General features: G+C 40.0%; 1 protein-coding gene and 2 long non-coding RNA genes across 4 annotated transcripts in view; all 3 read left to right on the forward strand.

Moving 5' to 3' along the window:
• The first annotated feature begins 4491 nt into the window (after positions 1–4491).
• Positions 4492–14187, forward strand: part of LOC137092127 (thrombin inhibitor rhodniin-like) — a 43895-nt gene continuing 34199 nt past the window's right edge. The window contains exons 1-7 of one of the 2 annotated variants that reach the window (XM_067456397.1): positions 4492–4545; positions 5000–5025; positions 5095–5201; positions 5286–5344; positions 6676–6701; positions 6774–6868; positions 6959–7183. In XM_067456397.1, coding sequence (XP_067312498.1) covers positions 4506–4545; positions 5000–5025; positions 5095–5201; positions 5286–5344; positions 6676–6701; positions 6774–6868; positions 6959–7031 — 426 coding nt within the window. In that variant the 5' untranslated portion in view covers positions 4492–4505 and the 3' untranslated portion in view covers positions 7032–7183. Of the gene's footprint in view, positions 4546–4999; positions 5026–5094; positions 5202–5285; positions 5345–6675; positions 6702–6773; positions 6869–6958; positions 7184–14187 lie in introns of those variants that run through there. The other variant, XM_067456396.1, reaches the window with a different exon arrangement.
• LOC137092131 (uncharacterized) lies at positions 10193–10675 on the forward strand. The gene is made up of 3 exons (XR_010908154.1): positions 10193–10220; positions 10293–10399; positions 10484–10675. It is a non-coding gene; the product is annotated as an uncharacterized lncRNA (long non-coding RNA).
• Positions 12618–13084, forward strand: LOC137092123 (uncharacterized). The gene is made up of 2 exons (XR_010908150.1): positions 12618–12808; positions 12893–13084. It is a non-coding gene; the product is annotated as an uncharacterized lncRNA (long non-coding RNA).

Consider the following 14187-nt stretch of genomic DNA (forward strand, 5'->3'; position numbering starts at 1 on the left):
TAAGAAATCTCAATTAGCACAGTACACAATTGGTCTTAGGGTGCTTTCACACCTGTCTAATTTAGTTCAGTTGACTAGCTCTAGAATTAGTTTCCCTCTTTGGTGCGGTTCGTTTGGTCAGCTGTGGAAGCAGCAATCGCACTCGAGTGTGTGCACCAAACAAGCGTACCGCGCTCTCCTTGAAGAGTTAGGGTTACACTCTTCACCTCGTCTAAGAGCTGGTCTTAAATACACCTTCAAACGAACATCTTTGAAGAGGTAATCTTGGTTCACTTCCAAACGAACTCTGGAGCGGTTTGTGGTGAGGCCGTGATCCGACCACAAACAGAACCAACTGCAAAAGTACTGATCATTTTTGGCCTAAACCAGCTACCGTAGTAAGCTGCGCTGACATTTTGTGCATGACCTTATTACCTGATAGATTGTTGGATAAATTGTCGGAAGATGAGCATCTCTGAGTTAATAACTTATGCAGACCTCCCTTGAAGTGGTGCGTGACGCTTGCCATTTGCAGTGCATTAGTGTTTAAGTCGCATCTGCGCTTCATTAGAGAAATGTATTGTTTGCACACTGGGGTAAGTACAGTAGTAGATTGTGGCCAGGGACAAAACTAGCCCATGAAGTCGTCTCTAGTGTTATTATAGTTTGCTGGCTTTTCCTCTTCTGTTGGAATTTTCCCACAAGTAAATTCTGACCAATCAAAAAGCAGTTTAAGAAATACTCAATGGCCGATGAGTGATGTGGATGTTGTCACGTGCCTGAGTTTTGGTTTGTTTCAAGTGGTTCGTACCAAAGCAGTCAGTGTGGTGTGAAAAGGAACCAAAAAAGCTGAAAAATGCAACAATGTATAATTGTTTGCCCTTGGTTCAGACCAAATGAACCGAACTAGAGATGTGAAAGCACCATTATTCTGGTCTCGTTCTCAACACACATTGGTCCTAGTCTGGTCTCGGTCTCAACACACATTGGTCTTGGTCTGGTCTCGTTCTCAACACACATTGGTCTTAGTCTGGTCTTGTTCTCAACACACATTGATCTTAGTCTGGTCTGGTTCTCAACACACATTGGTCTTAGTCTGGTCTTGTTCTCAACACACATTGGTCCTAGTCTGGTCTTGGTCTCAACAGCTATTGGTCTTGGTCTGGTCTCGTTCTCAACACACATTGGTCTTAGTCTGGTCTCGGTCTCAACACACGTTGGTCTTAGTCTGGTTCTCAGCACACGTTGGTCTTAGTCTGGTTCTCAACACACATTGGTCCTAGTCTGGTCTCGGTCTCAACACACATTGCTCTTAATCTGGTCTTGCTCTCAACACACATTGGTCTTAGTCTGGTCTCGGTCTCAACACACATTGGTCCTAGTCTGGTCTCTGTCTCAACACACATTGGTCTTGGTCTCAACACACATTGGTCTTGGTCTCAACACACATTGGTCTTGGTCTGGTCTCGTTCTCAACTCACATTGGTCTTAGTCTGGTCTTGTTCTCAGCACACATTGGTCTTAGTCTGGTCTCGTTTTCAACACACATTGGTCTTAGTCTGGTCTCGTTCTCAGCACACGTTGGTCTTAGTCTGGTTCTCAGCACACGTTGGTCTTAGTCTGGTCTTGTTCTCAACACACATAGGTCTTAGTCTGGTCTCGGTCTCAACACACATTGGTCTTAGTCTGGTCTCGTTCTCAACACACATTGGTCTTAGTCTGGTCTCGCTCTCAACACACATTGGTCTTAGTCTGGTCTCGGTCTCAACACACATAGGTCTTAGTCTGGTCTCGGTCTCAACACACATTGGTCTTAGTCTGGTCTCGTTCTCAACACACATTGGTCTTAGTCTGGTCTCGTTCTCAACACACATTGGTCTTCGTCTGGTCTTGTTCTCAACACACATTGGTCTTAGTCTGGTCTCGGTCTCAACACACATTGGTCTTAGTCTGGTCTCGGTCTCGACACACATTGGTCTTAGTCTGGTCTTGTTCTCAACACACATTGGTCCTAGTCTGGTCTCGTTCTCAACACACATTGGTCTTAGTCTGGTCTCGGTCTCAGCACACGTTGGTCTTAGTCTGGTTCTCAGCACACGTTGGTCTTAGTCTGGTTCTCAACACACATTGGTCCTAGTCTGGTCTCAGTCTCAACACACATTGCTCTTAATCTGGTCTTGCTCTTAACACACATTGGTCTTAGTCTGGTCTCGGTCTCAACACACATTGGTCCTAGTCTGGTCTCGGTCTCAACACACATTGGTCTTGGTCTCAACACACATTGGTCTTGGTCTGGTCTCGTTCTCAAAACACATTGGTCTTAGTCTGGTCTTGTTCTCAGCACACATTGGTCTTAGTCTGGTCTCGTTCTCAACACACATTGGTCTTAGTCTGGTCTTGGTCTCAACACACATTGGTTTTAGTCTGGTCTCGTTCTCAGCACACGTTGGTCTTAGTCTGGTTCTCAGCACATGTTGGTCTTAGTCTGGTTCTCAACACACATTGGTCCTAGTCTGGTCTCGGTCTCAACACACATTGGTCTTAGTCTGGTCTCGTTCTCAACACACATTGGTCTTAGTCTGGTCTCGTTCTCAACACACATTGGTCTTCGTCTGGTCTTGTTCTCAACACACATTGGTCTTAGTCTGGTCTCGGTCTCAACACACATTGGTCTTAGTCTGGTCTCGGTCTCGACACACATTGGTCTTAGTCTGGTCTTGTTCTCAACACACATTGGTCCTAGTCTGGTCTCGTTCTCAACACACATTGGTCTTAGTCTGGTCTCGGTCTCAGCACACGTTGGTCTTAGTCTGGTTCTCAGCACACGTTGGTCTTAGTCTGGTTCTCAACACACATTGGTCCTAGTCTGGTCTCAGTCTCAACACACATTGCTCTTAATCTGGTCTTGCTCTTAACACACATTGGTCTTAGTCTGGTCTCGGTCTCAACACACATTGGTCCTAGTCTGGTCTCGGTCTCAACACACATTGGTCTTGGTCTCAACACACATTGGTCTTGGTCTGGTCTCGTTCTCAAAACACATTGGTCTTAGTCTGGTCTTGTTCTCAGCACACATTGGTCTTAGTCTGGTCTCGTTCTCAACACACATTGGTCTTAGTCTGGTCTTGGTCTCAACACACATTGGTTTTAGTCTGGTCTCGTTCTCAGCACACGTTGGTCTTAGTCTGGTTCTCAGCACATGTTGGTCTTAGTCTGGTTCTCAACACACATTGGTCCTAGTCTGGTCTCGGTCTCAACACACATTGCTCTTAATCTGGTCTTGCTCTCAACACACATTGGTCTTAGTCTGGTCTCGGTCTCAACACACATGGGTCTTGGTCTCAACACACATTGGTCTTGGTCTGGTCTTGGTCTCAACACACATAGGTCTTAGTCTGGTCTTGGTCTCAACACACATTGGTCTTAGTCTGGTCTTGGTCTCAACACACATTGGTCTTAGTCTGGTCTCGGTCTCAACACACATAGGTCTTAGTCTGGTCTCGTTCTCAACACACATTGGTCTTAGTCTGGTCTCGCTCTCAACACACATTGGTCTTAATCTGGTCTTGGTCTGCGCGGATGAATATGATTCTGTCTCATAACTAAAGAGAGAGAGAGTCCTGATGAACTGCGAGGAGACATTATAGAAATTAATGTTCGTGCGACATTTGCGTAATGTTGTCGCTGTCTGTTGGAAACACGATATTTACATTAATTATAGACTATTGCCAATAAATTAATAAAACATGGTTTCAACTGCTGAATAATAATAGTAGCTATGATGAAGAACTCTCTCTTTATCACTTACACAGACAGACATTTAATAAATAAATATTCATATTTTTCCGTCACATCACACAATTAAACTCAAACAGTTTCACAAATTCACACAATCATTTCTGAATATTAAGGTTTTTTCTTTCAGGCTTTATTCACAATTTTCTCAAGGGTTGTCAATGGAAAATTAGTAAAAGTTCATTAAACCATCTGTAACTGGAATATTGTCCTTATAGCAGCACGACCGTTAGACTAGAAACTGTAGGCTACGATTAAAATATCAGATTTGTCTAATTTTAAATAAACACAAAGAAATTAACTAAAGTAATTGTACTTTTGCTATGATTATGTTCAGTGATATGAATGATTTCTGTATTTTGGCACATTTCTCTGTTGATATGGCTAGTCATGCTAGCTAGCATGTCTGCAAGTGACACTTATGGCTTTATTTGCGTTTTTGTTAAACAACTTTTGCCATTACAAGTAGCCTAATGACATCCCTTATTAATCTGTACAATAATACCAGCATCATGCAGAGCAAATGTTTAATTGTAATGGACAGGTTTTGCACAGACTCGGGATTGACGAATCTGCGGCCGATCGTTCCCATCTGGCGAAACGGCACACCTGAACACGGTAACCGGTTAAACCGGAACACCTGTTATTGGAAAAGGGCCAAATGCTATAAATATCCGGATCATTGATCACTGATCATATCGTCAGTTTCAGAGACTCTCAGGTTGGGAACAATGTTTGCTCGAGGAATCATCGTCCTTCTCTGCGTCCTAGGTGAGTAATAATGATTTCATTCACAAAAACAGCTGATATTAGGATTATGCTCATTTGTAGGGATGGAGAAATGAAGCCTCTTGGCTCTCTGGAGCTTTTCTCTGATTGTTTTTTGGGAGCAGGAGTGTCGGAAACGGTGCCATCTTGTGGCAGGGAGAATTATAGCAGAGCTGATGTGTTTTCATTAAGAACTAATAAAAGCCTGACAACCCTTAATGTTTAGTCTTCTGGTCATCATGTATTAAAGGCTGATAATATAACAATTATAATACTACCAATAGAGGAGTTTAATGGACGTACATGATGCTTTAAATTGTGGTGTTTAATTAGAAGAGCGTTAAATGTTAAAGGGCTTCAGTAGCATCCTGACATGGAAAGTGAAGCATTGTGTCCACGTGTTTTCCTCTCGCTGTATCAAACTTTAATCTTTGTTTTTCCTTCTGGACTCAAACAGTGGCCATATCTGATGGAGAACGAGAGGTGAGTAAATGAAGCCTGAGTTTTGCTCTAGTCGTAAAGCAAATCTACAATGTCATTGTCTTTAATCAGCCTAAATGCGAGGGCTATCGGCCTAACGCATGCCCAGAGATCTTGGCTCCTGTGTGTGGCACTGATGGAGTAACTTATGACAATGAGTGCCTGCTGTGTGCTGCGAGGTGAGTTTAGACATGCGTGTACTTTAGGTTTAAAGTGAGTCACTTTCAAGGTTTAATCTTGCTTTTAATGCCTTTGTGTTTAAGAGCTTCAGACCCTGGACTCTTAGTCTGGAGCGACGGCGACTGTTTTGAAGGCTCCGCATGTACGTCACAAATGGACCTGCAATACACACTAATACAGTTTACTGTTCTTCATAATGAAGCGTTTCAAAGTCTGGACGTTCGTTAGTCTGAATTCACCTTTTCTAGACTAGCACAAATGAGAAATGTATGAACATCCAGACATTAAGTGTGCTTTAAGGGATGGTTCAGTAAATGACTGAGGTGGGCTACTGTAGACCCCATTGCCGCGTCAACATCAGTGTTGGGCAAGTTACTTACTTTTAAAAGTAATTGAATTACTTTACCAGTTACTTTAGCTATATCAAAAGTATTAAGTTACTGTCCCCGAGTAGCCTAAGTTAGGCTACTTTTTGTTTTTAAATGTAAATATGAACAGTAGCCGACTGAAGAGTCAAACATCACTTTTAGACCTATTTATTGTCAATCAGGCAACAGGCCTTCGACTAAAGCAGTAATGTGTTTAGTGTCCAGCAGCTGCGAGTTATGGCTCTTAATAATGTCACTTAATTTTCTCTGATCAGATGCCTCCGCTTGTGAAAACACCAGAAGTATCTGGTTGTTTAAACCACATGTTGGCCTACATTTTACTCTTGCAAATTGTAAAAAAACTAAAATGTCCGATTTGATGCGCTACTGCAACACGTGTCGCTGAAGCAAGCCACGCAAATGACCACAACAGATGTGAACTCCGTTGAATATGCTTATAGCGCAGAAATTAAAGATCGGCTTTATATTCATTTTGCGGAGAAGTGTAAGGTAAGACGACCTGCGTTTATTTAGACAGTTCGTTTGAGCGCTAGGATCAGCCTGACCTCGCCTTATATAACGCCTCTTTCCTGTGGTGATGATGGCCTAAATGTGTTAAATCTGTGCTCCAAGTGTTTTTCACTTTTTAATTTGTTTAAATATCGACGAGAGTTGATTTGCGCGGCTATACAGTGTTGGGTTAACTGACTGTCCGCTTGTCACTTTAAAAAAATAATAACTTTAATTTAACAAACAAATGCTCCCAACATTTTTCCCAATTAACTTGATAAAGAAACGAAATCTAACTAATTTGACCTTATAAATTAAACTGAATTATTTCAATGACTGCAAAAAAGTGTAATAGGCCAAAGGAGGATTTAAAACCCACGGGCTGGGCCTAGAGTTGAGCTTTTTGTCTGCAAGCGTTCATTTTTCTCAAAAGAGAGTAATGCAAATAACAAACTCATTTACATTTCAGTAATTCAGTAAATGCGCGACTGCTGAAAGTGTAGTGGAGTTACAGTAACGCATTGGCCTACTTTGTAGCGCGTTACTCCAACACCGGTCGACATTAACCCTTGTTTTTCCTTCTTGACTCAAACAGTGGCCATATCTGATGGAGAACGAGAGGTGAGTAAATGAAGCCTGTAGAGCTGCTTTCCTCCAGGAGCAGAAACTCAATGCCATTGTCTTTATGAGCAGCCGAACTGCACTGCCGGATGCCACGACATCTGGAAGCCTGTGTGTGGAACCAATGGAGTAACATACGCCAATGAGTGCGACCTGTGTGCTGCCAGGTGAGTTTAGACCAGCACTTTCAAAGAACTGTAGACAAACTTTTAGAGTCACTTTCAAAGTTTTAATCTCTTGACCTCTTTGTTTTTAAGAGCTTCAGATCCTGAAATCTCAATCTGTTCAGACGGTGAATGTCCCATTCCCATAGGCACACCGGGCCCTTGAGTAGGTGTCGGCCCCTGGACTGATCATTCTCAGGCCCTTTACTCTACACACGACTTTACAGCAGCATCGCTCCCAAGCGGACACAAGCTTCACTTTTTAACAATAAACTGATTTAAAAAAAAATGCAGTCATGAGATTATTCACAAACATTACATTTATTTTGCAGACTGAGAACTTTACCTGGAAAATATTAAAAAAAACAGACCTTGTAACAAATCATTTCTAAAACTACAGCAAACTCTATAGTGAGTGTCTTAAAGGGATCCCATGGTGTTGAGACTTGTATGGCTTAATATAACATAAATGATGTCTCTTACTGAATTATGTAGTAGAAAACCCATGAAAGATCTACGTTATTTTAAAAATCGATTTTATATTTGGACCATGGGCGGCGCCATTTTGTTTGCGTTCTAGGTTGATGACGTAGAGTGGTTGAACTCCTCAATCAGCTGGCATTACCCGTTGCTATTTTTACCACAACGCAACTCGAAAATTGTTTCAGAGTTAAACAAAACCAATGAATTCCTTTGTAATTATACTTAAAACACACTCAAACATACATGTGCACACAAACTCACCTACACAAGTCACAAACAGATCGGCGGGCGCGCACACGACAGGCTCTGTCTCAATCGAGATGTTGGGCTGCTCAGTCTCCACGACAGGGGCTGAATCTGAAATCGACCCTATACCCTTAAATAGGGCATTATTTGAAGGGACGGACATTTGTAGTGTTGTCCGACACCATAGTGGACATGTTCGAGTGCAGTCATTCAGTCTCACGTTCCACCGCAATAACGAAAGCCGATTTACAAACAGCTGTCCGACTTCACGCACTCAAACATACATGTGCACACAAACTCTCTCTCTCACACAGACTCACACACACCCCAACAGATCGGCGCGAACACAGCAACACACACACACACCAACAGATCGGCGCGAACACACACCCAGCCCAACAGATCGGCGCGAACACACACACACACGCACGCACGCACTGCGCGCGCATACATAACCCTCAATCTATTCCCTTTGTTGATATCCTGTTCAACACATCCTGTTCCCCAGATAGACTCTGTCTATGGATAGACTGTTGATAGTAGATTAACTATAATGCCTAATGTGACCAGCAGAGGGAAATATCTAGGTAGGACGATGGGATAAAGTAACGTGAGGAAGAGAGGCAGGATGTTTTGGTGATGATGCATGCGTTTGAGACAGAGCAGTCAGGTGTGTGTGTGCGCGCCCGCCGATCTGTTTGTGACTTGTGTAGGTGAGTTTGTGTGCACATGTATGTTTGAGTGTGTTTTAAGTACAATTACAAAGCAATTCATTTGTTTTGTTTAACTCTGAAACAATTTTCGAGTTGCGTTGTGGTAAAAATAGCAACGGGTAACGCCAGCTGATTGAGGAGTTCAACCACTCTACGTCATCAACCTAGAACGCAAACAAAATGGCGCCGCCCGTGGTCCAAATATAAAATCGATTTTTTAAATAACGTAGATCTTTCATGGGTTTTCTACCACATAATTCAGTAAGAGACATCATTTATGTTATATTAAGCCATACAAGTCTCAACACCATGGGATCCCTTTAAACTGTTCTGCTAAGTCACCTTTATTTATACAGCCGTGTTCAAATCATGCCACAGAATTTGCCATGTTAATAAAACACAATGCCTGACTGACACATGCTGGGGTTCATTTCATTTAATCTAAAACCCAAATAAAGGCAACAAGACCAGACAGAGAACTACAAACACATGAAAAGGAGCTGTCATTAACAATATTATAAACATGTTTTCTATTTGACTATAGTAAAGTGTAATTTATTCCTGTGATGAAAGCTGAATTTATCATTACTCCAGTCTTCAGTGATCATTCACTAATCATTCTCATATGAGGATTTGAGCTAAAGACACATTTATGATTATTATCAGTGTTGAAAACGGTAATTATTTGATGACTAGAAAGCCCAAAAGAACTGCACGCATTCGGCGGAAGAACATTGTTCTGGTTGTGCTTCGGCTCTGCGTGACTGCGCGGATGAATATGATTCTGTCTCATAACTAAAGAGAGAGAGAGAGTCCTGATGAACTGCGAGGAGACATTTTAGAAATTAATGTTCGTGCGACATTTGCGTAATGTTGTCGCTCTCTGTTGGAAACACTGACATATTTACATTAATTATAGACAGCCAATAAATGAATAAAACATGGTTTCGACTGATAATAGATTAATAATAGTATGAGGAAGAACTCTTTATAACTTATACAGACAATAAATATATATTCATATTTTTCTGTCACATCACAATTAAACTCAAACTGTTCCACAAACTCAATCATTTCTGAATATTCAGGTTCTTCCGTTCAGGCTTTATTCACAATTTTCTCACAATAGAAAATTAATAAAAGTCAAACCATCGGTAACTGGAATATTGTCCTTATAGCAGCACGACCATTAGACTAGAAACTATTAGGCTACGATTAAAATATCAGATTTGTCTAATTTTAAATAAACACAAAGAAATGAACTAAAGTAATTGTAATTTTGCTATGATTATGTTCAGTGATATGAATGATTTCTGTATTTTGGCGCATTTGTCTATAGTGTTGATATGGCTATAGCTAGCTAGCATGTCTGCAAGTGACACATATGGCGCATTTGCATTTTTGTTAAACAACGTTTGCCATTACAAGTAGCCTTATGACATCCCTTATTAATCTTTACAACAATACCAGCATCATGCAGAGCAAATGTTTAATTGTAATGGACAGGTTTTGCACAGACTCGGGATTGACGAATCTGCGGCCGATCGTTCCCATCTGGCGAAACGGCACACCTGAACACGGTAACCGGTTAAACCGGAACACCTGTTATTGGAAAAGGGCCAAATGCTATAAATATCTGGATCATTGATCACTGATCATATCGTCAGTTTCAGGGACTCTCAGGTTGGGAACAATGTTTGCTCGAGGAATCATCGTCCTTCTCTGCGTCCTAGGTGAGTAATAATGATTTCATTCACAAAAACAGCTGATATTAGGATTATGCTCATTTGTAGGGATGGAGAAATGAAGCCACATGTGTTTTCCTCTACTCGTATCATAAACTTAATTTATTTCTAATCCTTTCTTTTCCCTCTTCTTGACTCACAGTGGCCATATCTGATGGAGCAAGACGGGTGAGTAAATAAAGCCTGAGTTTTGCTCTAGTCGTAAAGCGTTTCTACAATGTCATTTGTGTTTGTGATCAGCCTAAATGCAAGGGCTACCGGCCTCACGGATGCCCAGAGATCTTGGCTCCTGTGTGTGGCACTAATCGCGTAACATATGACAATGAGTGCATGCTGTGTGCTGCGAGGTGAGTTTAGACGTGTGTGTGTATAAGGTTTAAAGTGATTCCCTTTCAAGGTTTAATCTTGATTTTAATGTCTTTGTGTTTAAGAGCTTCAGACCATCGACTCTTAGTCTGGAGAGAAGGTAAATGTCCCAGACGGCGCCATGATGATGATTAGAGCGGTGTCGGCCCCTGGACTGATCATTCTCAGGCCCTTTACTCTACACATGACTTTACAGCAGCATCGCTCAAGCGGACACAAGCTTCACTTTTCACCAATAAATTATGACTAAAATGTGACGTGCTCATGAGTTTATATTTATTTTGCAGAATGAGAACTTTACCTGGAAAATATTGAAACACACTTTGTGACATAATTTCTAAAACCACACACTCACTTTCTCTCACTCGCAAACACTAATGCTATAAAACACCATAGAGTAGACGGAAACTAAACCTGTTTTTTCTTCCCCAGTCCTATCTAATGGGTTGATTTGACACCTGGTTATCCACTGTCAACATTTTCTCTTCCCATCAGGGAAATCAATCAGAAGCGTGCGTCTATGGTGTCACGGTTTGCAATCAAAACCATCTTTAACTGGAATAGTCCTTATTGGCACGACCATATTAGATTGATCTTAAAGCATTTGACACTATAAATCCTGAAATATCAATCAGTAAATTAGTACACATTGGGATCAGGGGGGTAGTTTTAAATTGGGTAATCAGTTATCTGAGAGACCGACAATCTGTGACACTAGGGGAGTATTCATCTGAGTGATTGGGGTGTCCCACAGGGGTCAGTCCTGGATCCAGAGTTATTTTACTATATATTAATGATATTTGTAAAGTATTGAAGATTGAATTATTTGCAGATGACCTGTATTTGGTCCAGGAGACAACTTACTGCTACTTTCACAATTAATCACCTCAGAATTTAGGAAAAAACGATGTTTGGATATTAATAGATTATAGATAAATTAAATGTATAGAGAAAAGATTCTTAAGTATCAAGAAGTACTGTAGGAAACCGGGAGCGCTCCTTTATGATTTGTAATACTTCCCTTATGAAAGGAAAATATGTTTACCAATATATTTTCTTGAAATATATTTTAATATGTGGAATAATATATTGATGGTATTATAAAATATAAATGTTCATGCAATATATTGCAAAATATACAAATGATTGCCACTTTCAATATATTGCAATATATTGGAAAATATAAATATTAAATCCCATATATGTGAATATTGCATGATATTTTCAAATATATTGCAATATATTTTTGTTTCATAAGAGTTGTTAGTGGTCACTTGAATAATTATGTACGGTAGGCTATGTGGGGGTGTGTATGTTGATATGGCCGTAAATATGTATGGGTGTATGTATATATACAAATGTGTACATGTATGTAGATGTGTATGTTTTTACAGGAAAGTAAGATACTTTGCTGTGTTCATTTTATTTTTCTATTCTTCTATTTTTCATCTTTACTTTTTCTTTTTTAAATGTCTGAATATTATTTTATTTTTTATTGTCTCATGTTCGAAAATATAAAAATACAATAAGACTAAACTGTTAGGCTACGATTAAAATATCCGATTTGTCTACTTTTAAATAACCACAGCAAAAGGACATTACCCGAGTTCATTTCTTTGTGTTTATGTTCAGTGATATCAAATATTTCTGTATCTTGGCTCATTTCTCTCAGTGTTGCTCTGGATAGTCATGCTAGCCATATCTGCAAGTGACATGTAGGCATACAACTTTATTTGCATTTTATTAATTTGTACAATAATACCAGCATCATGTAGAGCAAATGTTTAATTGTAATGGACAGGTTTTGCACAGACTCGGGATTGACGAATCTGCAGCCGATCGTTCCCATCTGGCGAAACGGCACACCTGAACACGGTAACCGGTTAAACCGGAACACCTGTTATTGGAAAAGGGCCAAATGCTATAAATATCCGGATCATTGATCACTGATCATATCGTCAGTTTCAGAGACTCTCAGGTTGGGAACAATGTTTGCTCGAGGAATCATCGTCCTTCTCTGCGTCCTAGGTGAGTAATAATGATTTCATTCACAAAAACAGCTGATATTAGGATTATGCTCATTTGTAGGGATGGAGAAATGAAGCCACATGTGTTTTCCTCTACTCGTATCATAAACTTAATTTATTATTTCTAATCCTTTCTTTTCCCTCTTCTTGACTCTCAGTGGCCATATCTGATGGAACAAGACGGGTGAGTAAATAAAGCCTGAGTTTTGCTCTAGTCGTAAAGCGTTTCTACAATGTCATTTGTGTTTGTGATCAGCCTAAATGCAAGGGCTACCGGCCTCACGGATGCCCAGAGATCTTGGCTCCTGTGTGTGGCACTAATCGCGTAACATATGACAATGAGTGCATGCTGTGTGCTGCGAGGTGAGTTTAAACGTGTGTGTGTGTAAGGTTTAAAGTGAGTCACTTTCAAGGTTTAATCTTGATTTTAATGTCTTTGTGTTTAAGAGCTTCAGACCATCGACTCTTAGTCTGGAGAGAAGGTAAATGTCCCAGACGGCGCCATGATGATGATTAGAGCGGTGTCGGCCCCTGGACTGATCATTCTCAGGCCCTTTACTCTACACATGACTTTACAGCAGCATCGCTCAAGCGGACACAAGCTTCACTTTTCACCAATAAATTATGACTAAAATGTGACGTGCTCATGAGTTTATATTTATTTTGCAGAATGAGAACTTTACCTGGAAAATATTGAAACACACTTTGTGACATAATTTCTAAAACCACACACTCACTTTCTCTCACTCGCAAACACTAATGCTATAAAACACCATAGAGTAGACGGAAACTAAACCTGTTTTAGTCCTATCTAATGGGTTGATTTGACACCTGGTTATCAACTGTCAACATTTTCTCTTCCCATCAGGGAAAACAATCAAAAGCGTGCGTCTATGGTGTCACGGTTTGCTATCAAAACCATCTTTAACTGGAATAGTCCTTATTGGCACGACCATATTAGATTGATCTTAAAGCATTTGACTCTATAAATCCTGAAATATCCATCAGTAAATTAGTACACATTGGGATCAGGGGGGTAGTTTTAAATTGGGTAATCAGTTATCTGAGAGACCGACAATTAGTGAAACTAGGGGAGTATTCATCTGAGTGATTGGGGTGTCCCACAGGGGTCAGTCCTGGATCCAGAGTTATTTTACTATATATTAATGATATTTGTAAAGTCTTGAAGATTGAATTATTTGCAGATGACCTATATTTGGTTCAGGAGACAACTTACCGCTACTTTCACAATTAATCACCTCAGAATTTAGGAAAAAATGATGGTTGGATATTAATAGATTATCGATAAATTAAATGTATAGAGAAAAGATTCTTAAATAAGAAGTACTGTAGGAAAATGGGAGCGCTCCTTTATGATTTGTAATACTTCCCTTATGAAAGGAAAATATGTTTACCAATATATTTTCTTGAAATATATTTTAATATATGGAATATATTGATGGTATTATAAAATATAAATGTTCATGCAATATATTGCAAAATATACAAATGATTGCCGCTTTCAATATATTGCAATATATTGGAAAATATAAATATTAAATCCCATATATGTGAATATTGCATGATATTTTCAAATATATTGCAATATATTTTTGTTTCATAAGGGTTGTTGGTGGTCACTTGAATAATTATGTACGGTAGGCTATGTGGGGGTGTGTATGCTGATATGGCCGTAAATATGTATGGGTGTATGTATATATACAAATGTGTACATGTATGTA

The sequence above is a fragment of the Pseudorasbora parva genome, chromosome 11 (assembly GCF_024679245.1).
Source record: "Pseudorasbora parva isolate DD20220531a chromosome 11, ASM2467924v1, whole genome shotgun sequence".
NCBI classification, from domain to species: Eukaryota; Metazoa; Chordata; class Actinopteri; order Cypriniformes; family Gobionidae; genus Pseudorasbora; species Pseudorasbora parva.